This window comes from Zootoca vivipara, chromosome 11 (genome assembly GCF_963506605.1).
Source record: "Zootoca vivipara chromosome 11, rZooViv1.1, whole genome shotgun sequence".
Lineage (NCBI taxonomy): Eukaryota > Metazoa > Chordata > Lepidosauria > Squamata > Lacertidae > Zootoca > Zootoca vivipara.
In genome coordinates this window covers 29,331,457-29,347,207 of record NC_083286.1, presented here as the reverse complement: position 1 = coordinate 29,347,207, position 15,751 = coordinate 29,331,457, and the positions used below count along the sequence as shown (strand labels likewise).

The window sequence follows — 15,751 nt, the reverse complement described above, 5'->3', positions numbered from 1 at the left end:
AAATATATAAAATTAATGTTGACTTCAGTTTTCCAGGATCATTCAGGAACCATGCATGCCATCCCATATTCTCAATCTCAAACTGCATAGGCATATCTAGTTTACTAGAAGCAGGTGTGCTAATCAGCCTTGGAAGTGGCATGAACATTTGTTTATATGATATTGCATTGTCCCTTTGCCACTGGCCTGATTCAGAAATAATGGGAAACCATGGCTTATCCACCTTCTCTCTTCTTCCTTCTCACATGCACAAGCAGACTGAAAGCTTCCCCTTCCCCTTCCCCTTTTTGAACATACCACAGTTCCTCATCATGTCCGAATTCCATAACTTTGTCCTGTTCTAACTGTGGTTAGACAAACCCAGCTAGGATCAAACCATTATTTCCTGTAGCATCTGCAGGTATTTTTTTTTGCAGTCATCAATATATCAACTCTTTTATATTGAAGCACAACAGCAAAGTAGAACTCTTTTGAGCTGCTTTGGACTGTGGTTTGAATGTAATGTATATACAATGAAAGCATAACATACATCAAAGGCAACCATCCTATTTTATGTGGTGAAATACAACACATCTAATCTAGAGGAGCACAGTATGGAATTCATCCATCCCAATAAATGGACTTTAAAAAAGGGTGGCATTTGATCTGGTGCATGTATGGGAGAGGGAGAAGGAGGGCATTTTTAATTTTTTAATTAATTAATTTTTAATTTTCAGGTGTGAAAATCAATTTACATTTGTGTTCCCTTTTCTAGGTCCAGGAATAATGAGAGTTGGTGCCGGCATGAATGGTGGCAGCAGGTACACAGGGCTGATGCAAGATGTAAGACTTTATGAACGTAAACTGAGTAAGGAAGAAATTTATGAACTTCATGCCACTCCAGCAAGGGCTGACTTGCACCCCATCTCTGGATACCTAGAATACCGACAGGGAGAAACCAATAAAACATTCATTGTTTCAGCCAGAGATGACAAAGAAGAAGAAGGAGAGGAACTGTTTATTCTTAAGCTTATTTCTGTTCATGGGGGAGCACGAATTTCACAAGAAAACACAACTGGAACATTGAGAATCCAGAAGAGTGATAATGCCAATGGTCTATTTGGTTTTACAGGAGCATGCATTCCGGAGGTAGGAAATGGTAGTTAGAATGCTAGACTAAGTCATGGGAGATCCAGGTTCATATCCTAATTCAGTTGTGGAACTCATTGTATGACCTTGGACCAGTCACTCCCTCTCAGCCTGAGCTACTTCAAAAGTTTTGCTGTGAGCTTCAAAATGGGGGGAAATGGGGAGAACCATGTTTGCCACATTGAGCTTGAAGGAATTGTAGTATTATAACAACAACAAAGATAAATGAAGCTTAAGGATGCCTAAGACAGGCATCCCCAAACTTCGACCCTCCAGATGTTTTGGACTACAATTCCCATCTTCCCCGACCACTGGTCCTGTTAGATGGGGATCATGGGAGTTATAGGCCAAAACATATGGAGGGCCGCAGCTTGGGGATGCCTGGCCTAAGACCTGATGTGTAACAGTGTGAGCTATGTTTTATTCAGAGCAGATACATTAAATTTAATGGCAATGGCTAAATTAGGTCCATTAATTTCAGTAGGTCTACCCTGAGTAAAAACATAGTTGCACAACACCCCTTATTTCAAATCTCACCTCAACCACAAACTCACTAGGTGGCCTTATTTTTCTCCCAGTCTCAGCCTGTTATCTGCAATACAGGAATAATGACATTGACCTACCTTAAGAGACCTGTTGTATGAATGACTGAGATGATGTATGTGAAATTTTTCGAACACTCTGAAGATGTTATAAAATATTAAGGACTGTAATTATTATAATCATCTAGGGACAGCAATAAAGAGGAGAAGTGATAAAGTGTCTAACTAAAGAACTTGCAATTTAATACCCACTTGTAAATTACGCATAATGTATATTGGTCTTGTTGCCTGAAAATCCTTCATACCAGCAATACATCTTCTTGGGGAAAATGATGCTTCAGTTATTCAGATACTTGCAGGGATGAAATATGTAATCAGCTACTGCCATATGTTCCAGCAGTCACATGGAGCATCAGCCAGAAAGACTTGAGTGGTTCTGTCTGTCTGTCTGTCTGTCTGTCTGTCTGTCTGTCTGTCTGTCTCTCTCTCTCTCTCTCTCTCTCTCTCTCTCTCTCTGTGTGTGTGTGTGTGTAGCAACCCAAATGCCCTCTCATTGTATGAAGCTGAGCTTTAATAAGCTGCAGAGGACTTTATAAGGAGCAGCAGTGACTGGAGGAACCAGTGTGATGTAATCCTTAGTGCTACCCAATCACCATCTCTCAGCCTAACTTACCTCACAGGGTTATTGTGAGAATACAATGTGGGTGTGACCTCACGTATTGCCTTGAAGTACCTGGAGGAAAGGCAGGATATAAATCAAATAACTACATTGTTAACTGGTAACAGGCTGCACAAGAAACTGAAGGTGCTGGGATTCTGCAAAGGATTTGGGAATATGATACAGACAATAGCATGATGAGGAATGAAGGCAGGAGTAGCAGAAGCTCTTCCACTAACTAATGACTCAGCTTTTTAAGCATAGCTGCCAAGTTTTCCCTTTTCTCACGAGGAAGCCTATTCAGCATAAGGGAATTTCCCTTAAAAAAAGGGATAACTTGGCAGCTATGTTTTTAAGTTATATTTTGGGGCTCCCCCCCCTTTATATGAATGAACTTAGATTGTCCCAGAAATAAATTTTATTGTTTTGAATATCACAAGTGTAAAATGATGTTATGTTTTTATGCAAACCTTGAAATAAATAGCTTTCTGTTTCCTTAATATTTTAAAAATAAAATAGAAAAATTCCTTCCATTAGCACCTTAGAGACCAACTAAGTTTGTCATTGGTATGAGCTTTCATGTGCACGCACCCCTCTTCAGCTGTACGCTGGCTCCCTCGGCCAATAACGCGAGATGAGCGCCACAACCCCAGAGTCAGTCATGACTGGACCTAATGGTCAGGGGTCTCTTTACCTTTACCTTCAAGGTGCTACTGGAAGGAATTTTTCTATTTTATTTTTATTTTGTTTCGATGGCAGACCAACACCCCTACCTACCTGTAAATTAATATTTTACTTTATTGTAAGCCTTCTTATTTCCTTGTAGGTGGCTGATGAAGGTTCTACTATATCTTGTGTAGTGGAGCGCACCAGGGGAGCTCTGGACTATGTTTTTGTGCATTATAGTATCTCCCAGATCAATTCTGATGGCATTAATTACTCGGTTGCTGATTTTGCTAACATTAGTGGAATGATCACATTCCTCCCTTTGCAGAGATCAGAGGTAAATCCATTTCCTTGTTGAAGTTAATGATCTGTTGAGTCTTTGAACATTTATTTTTCCTGTATATATTATTCAGTCTTGTGTCTTGTATGTGAGGATTAGCCAACATAGTGCCCTCCAAAAGTTATTGGACTCCCAACCTCCATCAGCTCCAGCAAGCATTGTCCAATGCCCAGGAATGATGGGAGTTGTAGCCCAACAATATTGGGATGGTACTGCATTGATGTCCTCTGCAATATATGGAATAATTTGTTTGGAGGACAATAAATGTGTTTTTTAAGACAAGAAAGGGCCATTTATTATTAACCATTGCAGCAACATATTTGTATTTCTCAGTGCAATAATTTTCATTAAATTTGTCTTCTTTGTATCCAGGTTTTGAATTTGTTTGTGCTTGATGATGATATTCCTGAGCTGAATGAATATTTCCAGGTGACTTTAGTGTCTGCTGTTGCAGGGGATGGAAAAATAGGTTCAACCCCAACTAGTGGAGCAAGCATAGATCCAGAGAAAGAAACTACCTATGTTACCATCAAAGCCAGTGACCACCCTTATGGTAATGGTGATAGATATTATTTTATTCATGTTTAGATTAAGCATAAGATGTCCACATTCCTTTATTGGTTTTCCCATTTCCTGAGTATAATTAATAAGTTATTGCTTTTATTAGGTATTTTAAAAACTCTCACCCAAATCCTTTTCTGTACAGTATTTGTACGGAGATGCATAAGAAATTCGAGCAGCATATACCAGAACACTACTTGTTCATGTCAACCCATAGTTTGTTTTTAACTTTGGTTTAATATGGCATGCAAACAAGGCCAGAGAAAACACTAACTGTAAACTGTTTTCAGTGGGTACATTGGTTTAATTCAAAATAATGTACAACCATTTAGAGGGGAAAGGAGGGGAAAGAATGACCAAATGTAGCTTTAAAATGTAGCCATGTCCAAATGACAAATGTTTATGAATTAAAATTAGGTATTATAAACTGGCTTTAACTTAAAGCTGTTGTTATGCCTTTTTACAACAAATGACAGACTAACTGCTGTTGTTGTTGCTCATTGATATTTTAAAGATTGTTTACTGCATATGTTTACTACAGCAATAAAATATTTAAAAATTCAAAACAGCATTATAGTCGAGCAATTTTGTTTCACTGCAGATAGAATGATGAGAGTTGTATCTTATCTCCACCAGGTTTGTTGCAGTTCTCAGTGGGGGAGCCTCCAGCAGACATTGATGACATCATTCTTCCAGCTACCACAGCTCCCCACATTACTGTCAAGGAAGAAATTGGACAAGTCAGGTTGCTTGTGGTTCGAGCACAAGGTCTGCTAGGAATGGTTCTTGTACAATACAAAACGGTTTCACTGACAGCTTTCAGTCCTCAAGATTATCAGGTATGAGTAGCAGACTAAAAGAGGAGACAGATACGAATCAGCTCTTGTTCTCTCTGTTTCCTGTTGCTGTTGTGCATCCATTGTATAATCTTCAATCAGGAGCTTTTAAAAGTAATAATTGCAGGTAACTTTTGATCAGGACATGAACACAAGGTAGTATTGAAAGTCCAGGATCCAAGCAGGTGCGAGTGTTAATTTGGAGATTCCATGGAGCCTCCCCTCCTGTTACAGCGAGTCATTTATGCAGCGCTCAAACTTGTTCTGTGCCCTGGAGACTATGAATGATGATATCCATGAGTTAGTTTGATTAACTGCATTACACATGTGCCTGGGCATCTGAAGCAATTTCAGAAGCTTCTTATTGTCCATGCAATTTGCTTGCTATTTTGAAGGAGGGAGGGAGGGAGGGAGGGAGGAAGGAACCCTAACCTTTATGTAGTACAGCCAGCATATTGTGGAGTCATAGTTCATTCACCATTACAGCTGAATTCCGAGAACTGGTTTATGTCTCAGGAGGAGAGCCTGTTGGAGAAGGGAAGTGTGGGGCGATGTTTTTTTTTTGGGGGGGGGGGGTGTTATTTATTTATTTATGGCTGCAAGACTGATTGACGTTTCTGGCCTATATATTGTATGAGCTTCTTTTTTTTTTGTTAACGCTTATCTAGTATCATTGAATCATATTTCACTGTTTAAATTGTTTTTGTACCTTTATAGTTTTATTTATTATATTCTTATTGTATATATTTTTCTGTATTACGAAATGCTGCTTTTATTTGTTAATGCTTTACTGTTGGCGAGCTGCTTTGAGCTCAGCTTGGTTTCTAGAAAAGGGACATACAAATATTCAATCAAATCAAAATGTGATCTGGCAGGCAAGGGGTGGGGACTATTAGAACCCACCAATTGTCCTGTGGATTTTTAGTAAGCTTCCTAATAATCTCTCAGATGCGTTGGGGATGCAGGAGCAGCCAGTGGGGAGGGATGCTGTGGACCTGGCCTCCTGGTGTTATCGTGTACCAGAATGCAAGGGGCAGACTAAGGTGGTGAGGTCAGGGATGGTTTAGGCATGTGCCCAACCCACTCAAACCTCTAAGCTGTCCTTCCCGCCTCACCGGAGGCTATGTCTACATCACTGCCCTCTCCTGCTTGGCTTCTCTTGCCAGCATGGCATATCTACCCTGATAAAAGCAAGCTTGTATAAATAATACAGTCTGTGTAAAGTTTATTTCTGATTGTTTCTCTTTTATCGGTAAACTCATGCTGATACAATGGCAAATTTTAAGCAAAAGTATAAATAGCCTTTCTACTGCAGGGTATTACAGGCACCTTGGAATTTCTGCCAGGAGAAAGATACAAGTACATTATCGTTAACATTACAGATAATTCTATCCCAGAGCTGGAAAAGGCTTTTAAAGTGGAACTGCTGAATCCGGATGGAGCAGGTACAGCTTCATAGATCTGCTTTCCTCCACATGTACATGTTAGTTTTGGGTTTTTTTAAAAAGTTTATTATACCCAGACCATTCATGGAAACTTGATATTTCAAAGGTTTCCAAAGATTCACACACACACCCAATGTAAAGTAATAATCTCTAATATTCTTTTGTTCATTGCATATCAACATTATTGCCGAACATAGAGCAGTGTTCCATAGAAAGTTGGAATGGCTGACCGCTGCAGGTAGCATGAGATCATTGCCACCTAATGGTCTACCTTAGTGCAATTCTTTTAAATGCTGGGAGATATGAAATTATATGAAGTCATACGAGGAACAACAGAACATTATACTGAGTCTAAACATTGGGCCATCTAACTCAGTTTTGTCTACACTGACTGGCAGCAGCCCTCCAGGGTTTCAGGCAGGGCATCTCTCCCAGCCCTTCCTGGAGATGCCAAGGTTTGAAACTGAGGCCTTCTGTATTGCAAACCAGGTGCTCTACCAGTGAGCTTCTACTCTAGTTGCCATGTTCAGTTTAGCATCACCCAGAGCTGCAGTTCGAAAGCACATAAAAATGCAAGTAGATAAATAGGAATCGCTATAGCGGGAAGGTAAACGGTGTTTCCATGTGCTGCTCTGGTTTGCCAGAAGCGGCTTTGTCATGCTGGCCACATGACCTGGAAGCTATACGCCGGCTCCCGCGGCCAATAATGCGAGATGAGCACGCAACCCCAGAGTCGGTCACGACTGGACCTAATGGTCAGGGGTCCCTTTACCTTTACCTAGAGCTGAAGTTACCATTTATTAGTCCTGTTAAGCTCTGCTGCTGTTGTGCTTGTATAAGAGCTTGGATCACCATGATCTGCCTTTGCAGGAATGCTCATGTTGCTTCTCTTCAAGAATAGGTTCTTTTCTGTAGGTGCCACTTTCAATAAACTTAACATTCAATACCTAAAAGCATTAGGGGAGGGATTTCTTAAAGAAGCAGAAAAAGCAACGTACTAAAAGCCAGCTGATTAATTTAATCCTTTCTTTTGTGCATTTGTGCTATTGGCTCTTGCAGCACCCATTATCCTACTAAGTTTGCAGCAGTCTCTTTTGTTTATGGGCTCTGTCATTTCAAACTTATATGCTCTTCCACTTCTAAAATATCAAGTACCTGTCACTGATGCCTCAGTACCCACAGCTGGGTGAAATGAATAAAAAAATGTGTGTCTCCTGTCTTCTTGGCTTTTACCAGTATTCTATAAGCTTGCAAAACCTTTTAAAGTTTTTCAGGAAGATCTTTTTCATTTGTTTTCTCTCTCTCCAGAGTTGTGTTAAAGTGCTTTCTCTCTCCTGCGTTTTATGTATGTGTATTTGTGTATTTCTGTGTCTGTCCTTGAAGTTGCTGAGCTCTTTAATGAAGCCAGTGGTAGTGGTGATGGGGACTTGGACTTCTTCCTTCCTGCTGTCCATCAACGTGGTAAGCTGCTTATTCTGAATTTTTGTCTGAATTGACTACTGAAATGTTTTGCCATAACTGGCATGCCTTGCCATTGTGTTTTCCATGAGCTAGTTGGGGTTTATTTGGCTTCAGAGATTCAGCACACTGACAATTTCTTTGTAAATAATAATAATTTCGTGTTATTCCTTTCTACCAAGTATCATCTTATAAGTCTGTTCATGTTTTTCTTGGAATTGTCCCACTGTCTTCAGTGGGACCCGCTTCCAAAATCTGCATCAGTTTACAGGTTGGGTTGCATTTGACCTTTTATAACTTCTTCTTAGACTTACTTTGAATAATTGTCACATTTCAAAGTAAAACATAATTTGAAACTAGTGGTTTGATACAGTAGCTGAAAATCTGTGCTGCTACAGAGTACCTGGTGCCCCCCCCCCAAGTATTCTAGTCTAAAACTAATCACATGTATTCAGAAATGCTTTGATCGTGTTGTCTTGCTGTTTTAAAATTTCATGCTTTCCTAGTTATGTCAGGAGGCAGATGTAAAGCAAGTAGGAGAAGGGAGCCTATTATTTCCTCGCAAGTTAACATTTTCAGGACAACATTGTCACTGTTAGGAATACAATTCCTTCAAGGATTTTAAAGATAAAATGCCAACAAAAAACCCTTCCTTATTTAACTCTAATTAAAACACTTAATCTGGAGTATTGTTTCCCCCTCCCTACTCTCTTCTCTCCAGTGATCCTTTCCTCCATTTTCATGATAGCTTATCTTCTGTATTTTCCCAAACCTTTTTTTTTTAAAAAAACTCAAAAATTCAAGTTTTTACCACTTCTGTGTGGTTTTTTTCCTTAGATTGACAGTACCTTTACTGATTGTGCCATTTTTGTTTTGTTTCATACTGTTAATTCTTTTTTTGCAGTATAATTATTTAAAAGCATTCCCACCCCCACCCCCCAGCTTTTACCGGTAAAACCAAAATGCTGTTCAATAGTGCTATGGCCAACAGCTTTGTGAATGTATGATTGGATAAATGTAAAAAAGCCCTCTTCAGGTATTCAGCCTGGACAAGGGAAGACAAAGTGTGTAGATGGAAGGGGGTCCCTCATGTTGACCTCATGCTTCCTCCACTCCTGAACTTCACGTATTTAGCATGTAAAGGTGTGAAGGTGACTTGTTTTCATTTAGACTGGTAATTATAAGCCTAAAAGAACAAACTTATACATTTTTTTTAGTTGCAAGTCTGGATAAAGACCTATAACCCAAGCAAGTATAAGCAGGTTTATAGCCTAAATCTCTGTTAAATCATGTTTTTAATACAGACGTACCTTCAAAGTTGAACAGAATCTATTCTGGAAGTCCGTTCAACTTCCAAAACATTCGACTTTCAAGGTGTGGCTTCCAATTGGCTGCAGGAGCGTCCTGAGGCCAATCGGAAGCCACAGAAGCTGCACCGGACAGTCGGCTTCCAAACATTATTCAAAAACTGGAACAATCACTTCTGGTTTTCGATCATTTAGGAGCCAAAACGTTTGAGTTTACAGGTGTTTGGCTTCCAAGGTTCCACTGTAATGATATTGGGAAACGGGGGGAGGGAGAACAGCTACACTAAGTCAATTGGATGTCATATTCAAATGCTACCTTTGATGCTGTTGGGAAGAACAATTTTTTTTATTAGAATTTATAAAGTACAGGATTCCCAATGACTATTCCACACATTGATTGAAATAATTGATTCATTCAAGAGTTTGCCAGTTCAGATTTTCATCTGTGTTTTCTCAGATAGTGTGTAAATCATTCCCTTCCCCCTTTGTATCAACAGCCAGCCTGGGAATAGCATCTCACATCATAGTCACTATTGAAGCCTCAGATGATGCTCATGGTGTGTTTGAATTCAGTGCTGAATCCCTTTCTGTCAATGGATCTGAACCTGAGGATGGAGGTGGAACAGTCACGCTTGAGGTCAAGAAGTTTGAATTTACAAGATACGGCACCCCATTTAACCATGCTATCTCTAGAGCAGGGCTGGGGAGCTTTGTATAATTTTGCAAACAAAAACAACAACAACACGTAGTTGGCAGGAACACCTGATTCTGGGGGTGGGATCTGAGTGGTAGTGACTGGCTGGGGCAAAACTGCACATCTGATTTCTGACTCACTCACAGCAAGCTCTCTGATTTGACTGATACTCTGGTTCACTCTGTTTGCAAGATACATTGGCCTCCAGGTTATCATATCATGCCCAAGAGGTCAGTCCTTACACTAGCTTGGCAGGGACTTTGATTATCTATAATAATAATAATAATAATAATAATAATAATAATAATAATAAATAATTTATTATTTATACCCCACCCATCTGGCTGGGTTTCCCCAGCCACTCTGGGCGGCTTCCAGCAGAATATTAAAATGCAATAATCTATTAAACATTAAAAGCTTCCCTAAACAGGGCTGCCTTCAGATGTCTTCTAAAAGTCTGGTAGTTGTTGTTCTCTTTGACATCTGATGGGAGGGCGTTCCACAGGGCGGGTGCCACTACCGAGAAGGCCCTCTGCCTTTCTAGAGAAAAGGATTGTATAAATTGAGGTGCCCATCTGGATGCTGTGCCTACAATGGTTTTCAATTTCTCAGACCTTTGTAAGCATGACACTACTCTGTGGAGGCCTGCCATGTCTAATATGTGAACAGACCTTCTATGGCAACACAGATATAGAAGGGAGAGGAAGAGTTTGGGGCTGTGTGATGAATCTATACTGGTGAATCAGGTTTTCTGTTCTTTAGGGTGGAAGTAATACTAGATGGAAGAAGAACAGGACGTATTAATATGATTCCATGAAAGAGCATACTCAGCAAAAAAGAAAAGAAAATAGGCTCCATTTTTGAAATCATGTTTCCTTTTAGAGCTTAAGTATAATGCAGGAAATATAGCTACAAAAAAGAGTCACACTGATGCAGCTTCAGCATTACGAAGGGAAATCTGCATGAATGACATACTCAAAGATCAGGAAACTTCCTCTTTTGCATTGAGCTAAATTTTTATACCATTGCATAGAAGTCAGGGCTCAAGACAAGGGGAGGAAGAGGCAATTTGTTTAGATCCGCAAGGCTGATTTGGCCGGTAAATTCAATGTACGGGGTAAGATCGTGCATGTCTGAGGGTATATCTGAGCTGCATTAAGCACCATGTCCCTGTGTTTGTGGTGGGTGCTGTTTGCTCATTCTAAATGTGTCACCTTGGTCCATATGCAGAATCTGCAATTTTACACGCCACTGCTCATCAACATTGAGGAGGTTTCTGCTAAGTTTAAAAAGAGCAGGTTCTGGTTGCAGCAAACAACACAGACAGCCTTAACTCAGCTACCCTGCATTAGCAAGGCAGTGTTCAGTGATTTGGAGTTTATGACATGGTTGTCTCAAATTCCTTGTGCTGCCCCTAAGTGGCCAACATAGATCTAGTTTACTGTGCTGTAAAGATGGCATGGAGCATCTCAGAATAAACAACTCTGAGAGTAAGGTTCTTTGACCTTCACAATGCAACAATAACAATTTACCCTTTTGCTCTTCAGGTTGTCAGAAACCATGGCGCCTTGTCCCAGGTAACTTTGCATTGGTTCATAGTGCCCGATGATACTGATGATCTAGCAGCTACCACTGGCAACATAACTTTCAATATAGAGCAAAGAAAAGCACATTTAACAGTGCAGATCTTGCCTGATGAAATTCCAGAACTAGACAAGACATTTTCAGTTTGGATCATCAACGCTTCCTGCGGACGTCTTGGAAACCACACCAATGCTACATTAACAATTCTTGCAAATGATGACCCCTATGGAGTTTTAATTTTCTCTGAGAAAAACAGGCCAGTCAAAGTTGAGGAAGAAGCCAAGACCATCACCCTTACAATAGTGAGGTTAAAAGGTCTCCTGGGAGTAGTAATGGTTACATATAGAACCATGGGGGATGAGGAAGAATCCCCCTATCTGCCATCAAATGTTGCCAGGGCAAGACAGGAACAAGACTATTTGCCCATTTCAGGATTTGTAATCTTTGCCGCCAATGAAAGTGAGGCTACCATAGAGCTCCCTATTCTGGATGACAGTGAACCTGAGAAGTCAGAATCTGTCTTTGTAGAGCTGCTTCGTGTAACTCTGGTGGAAGGAGCCCAACATCGGTCAAGTAAGACTATATATTTCCAGACTTGCTAGATTTCCAGCAGTAGAATGTAAACAAATGTTGAAATGTCACTAACCTAGATTATGCTTTCTTGTATGGAATTATACTAAGCGATGGTGCACATGACTGATTTGCTTGTGGGGCTGCTTTTTTCATCTGCCCCCAGGGCAAACAAAATTGCAGAATCAGCTTCTGATTATTGCCAGAAGCTCCATTTACTATGAACGTAGATCTGCCAAGAGGAATAGACAAAAAAAAATAAAAATAGCTGCAAGCCAGGTAAGTTTGTCCACCTAGTAAATGACTCCATACCACATTGCCACAGTAGAAACAATAGGCTAGTAAACAAATGACATTATTTCCATTAAATAAATAAAAAATGGCAAGGTCCTCAACAAAATACCTGCTGTTACTGGAAAAAATATGTTGAAACTGTTCAAATTACCAGCCATGGGTTCTGACTCTGTCACTGCTTTTTCTCCCTTTGCAAGACATAAAAGATTATAGTGTGTCACATCATTTCCGAATACATCAGTGTGTTGAACAATGGAGAATCGTTGACAAAATTTGGGGCAGTATATTGGCATCCAGCTCTTTCTCACTGTTTAAGATTTGGTGCAATATTGTGCTTTATTGATCAAAAAGCCAGTTCTATGACACAACAAGGTACTGCAGTGTAAAAGGAATCTTAGAGATCAAGATAGAAGCACCAGCATTTTAACCAGTAAAATGCAATAAACCACACATCTGAGTGCAGCCCTATAGTCACAGTGGAAGCAGTCAGTGCCCATCATGTATAACAAAAGGTGCTTTCCACATCCCACCCACCAAATAGGGATTAGTCTCTGTCTGGAAACATAGTGGATAGAGAAGGTTTCTTCCTAGCATTGCCAAATGGCTGATTAGATTCCTTTGCATTCTGGGACCTTACATAACTTTTATCTTGTGGTCTTTATGTGTTCGCTTTTCATATAGATTGCAGTCTGTAACCTAGGGACATGTGTCTGTCTGCATGTCTAGAAGTATGGATGCTAATTAGCCATCTTTATTTAGCAGATTATATACTGATTTGCACTTCAAAGTTCCCCAGGTTGTCTAATTACATTTCCTTTCATTCTTGATAAGCAGAGAAGCTTCAGATATGAAGCTCTGTGGGATAATTGAACTGTCATGTATATTTCATCATACAAATCCCAGAAATAATACCATAATTGAGAATGAAATCCAGTTTCTGTTGAGCTTTGGATATCGTAGTATACACAAGAGAGATGGTGGATCAGACCAAAGATCCATCTAAGCAAGTGTCATATTTCTAAAAGCAGATTCATCTTGGAATGGACAAGCAGGGCATGAATGCCATGGCCTTCCCCAGTTGTATGTCCCCAGCATAAGGTATTCAGAGTTACACTGTCTAAGAACATGGAAGTTTTGTTTATTATAGGTCATATTTGGCACTGCCCTGTGTTATGCATTGGACTAGATATGGAGAACCTATAGTCCTCTTGTTCCATTGCCTGATGGAAGTTGTAGTCCACAATCTCCAGGGGACAATCCTTGCATTAGAGGCCTTGATGGGAGATGATAATAGCATGATATCAAGCTTCTTGTTTTGCCATAACCTTACGTAATGTACAGCTATGATTATAAAAGCTAAATTAAAAAGGAGAATGCATTTTTAAGGGTTTGACATTACTGCTTTTATGATGGGGCTTAGTTATATTCTTTGGCATCTATGTTAAATTTGTTGTCATTATGTAAGGTGTTGTCAAACCCTTTCCAAAGCTATACTTGTTAATGTAGTAATAAACAGGAATCTCAGATGGCTCAAATTATTTGGTATTTCAGTTTCAGATTCTCCTCGCCTTGGAGCTAAAGGGGATACCATTGCTCACATAATTATCAATGCCAATGATGATGCTTTTGGAACGTTACAGCTGTCGGCATCAGCTGTACGAGTTGCTGAAAATTACATCGGACCAATCATCAACGTCACAAGAACTGGGGGGATTTTTGCAGATGTTTCAGTGAAATTTAAAGCAGTGCCAATAACAGCAATTGCAGGTGGGTGTGAGAGAGAAAATCAGTCATAAGGCAATAGATGTACTGATCTATATATTTTTCTAACAAACAGCAGGAATATGGATCACACTCAGCTTTTCATTTAACTTCTCAGCAATGCAAAGAAATAGTAACTTTGAATCATGAGCCAAGTACATTTGCTTCCAATATTGCTTAAGCATCTTTGTCATGTCTATTTATGTAGGGGAAGATTACAGCATAGCCTCATCGGATGTTGTCCTTCTAGAAGGGGAGACCAGCAAAGCTGTGCCAATTTATATAATCAATGATATCAACCCTGAAGTTGAAGAGTCCTTCCTTGTGCAGCTGCTCAATGAAACAACAGGAGGTGCATTGCTTGGGAGCCTAACTCAGGCAATTATAACCATTGAGGCCTCCGACGATCCATTTGGATCTTTTGGTAAGATGAAGCTCTTAAGCCTATTCTTCTATCCTTTGAGTGGCAAATGTCACAGTGGCCATTTGCTGATTTAACAAGCAGTTTCTGTTGCAAGACACTCTTCAATGAAAAGTTAAATACTACACCAGTCTTAAAACCACAAGGTTCCTTTGAACCCCCATGATGTGCTGCTATAAATTAGTGGGTTTCATTTTACGTAGGACTCCCAGGGACTTTCAAATTCCAAGGCTTAAACTGATCCCCTGTGTATTCAGTGAAGTTGGGTGACATCAGAGAAGACCAGTCAGTGATATAAACTTTCTACCACAAAGATATGGAAAGAAAGCAAAAAGGAAGTAGCAAGACCCACCAGTGCAATGATTAGGTGATATTAAATGTGGCGATGGCTCTTCTCAAATGAAGTCAAAATGATTGCCTTTTCATGGAAATTCATCCAGTGTGATCCTGTGGGGTGGCTTGCTACATCCACTACTTATTAGCATTCTATTTCATAAATATCTCTTTACAATAAAATATTCATTAAAAAGCAAACTTATCCTACTAGATATTTGAAGGAAGGAAGGAATAAAAACTCTCAACTTTGCTAGTCTTCCAGATCACGGAAATCACAGTTGAAGAGCCTGAGTCTGACACAGTGCGGATAGATCTTCCAGTCATTCGTAATGCTGGAACACTAGGCAATGTGACTGTTCAATGGATAGCCAGCATTCATGGGCAACCTGCTGCCAATGATCTGCTGGTCTTCTCGGGTAATATTCCATTTTCACCTGGAGAAACCATGAAGAACTTGACACTGGAGATCATGGCTGACGATGATCCAGAAATTGAAGAGGTGAGTACAGCAACCATACAACACATGACCAGAATGTTCATGATTTCTGTTGTCTTGTATGTGGTGTGTTATTTCTCTGATTGCTTGGAAAAAACCCTGGACAGGAGGCAACTTAGGCAGCTTTGGGGAGGCGGGACCTTCAGTCTCAGCAACTGCTTCATGGGGGCAAGACTTACCAGAGATGATTGGCTGTGTCCATTAGGTCTGGCACTCCTGTGCAAAACGTGTTTTTGCTAATAAAGAGTTAATTCCAACTTGCACAGTGTGATTTATTGCTGGCTTGCTCCGCACTGAGGAACACTCACGGTGGTGGTACCTAGCAATCTCCCTCTAGGGGCCTGCCGAAGGATGTGGCAAGAGCCAAAGCAAAATTTGGTATGGGAAGCTGCACTGAAAACAAACTTTAGATGTATCGTACTGCTCTGTTCTCATATTGCTGTAAGTGGCCTTTCTAATGATTTTGAATGATATCTGTTTCTAGTACCAGTAGGAATATGGAGTAAACATGGTTTCTTAATTTTGCTACATGAAACAATAAAAGGATAGGTAATTTGGTACCGTAACTGCTGTAGCATGTGTTACTCATCATGAACATTGAAAGCTGAATTGAGTTGCTTGCTTTTGTTTATACTGCATTTCTAATAAGCAGCA

The 15,751-nt window shown here is 40.0% G+C and overlaps 1 protein-coding gene across 1 annotated transcript in view; it reads left to right on the top strand.

Annotated features, from left to right (window-relative positions):
• The window catches only part of ADGRV1 (adhesion G protein-coupled receptor V1), a 251,651-nt gene that overhangs the window by 41,988 nt on the left and 193,912 nt on the right, over positions 1-15,751 (top strand). Inside the window, exons 21-31 of the mRNA XM_035100245.2 lie at positions 755-1,128; positions 3,155-3,331; positions 3,707-3,887; positions 4,532-4,734; positions 6,047-6,176; positions 7,560-7,637; positions 9,439-9,578; positions 11,183-11,792; positions 13,635-13,850; positions 14,053-14,268; positions 14,856-15,100. Coding sequence (XP_034956136.2) covers positions 755-1,128; positions 3,155-3,331; positions 3,707-3,887; positions 4,532-4,734; positions 6,047-6,176; positions 7,560-7,637; positions 9,439-9,578; positions 11,183-11,792; positions 13,635-13,850; positions 14,053-14,268; positions 14,856-15,100 — 2,570 coding nt within the window. The remainder of the gene's footprint in view (positions 1-754; positions 1,129-3,154; positions 3,332-3,706; positions 3,888-4,531; positions 4,735-6,046; positions 6,177-7,559; positions 7,638-9,438; positions 9,579-11,182; positions 11,793-13,634; positions 13,851-14,052; positions 14,269-14,855; positions 15,101-15,751) is intronic.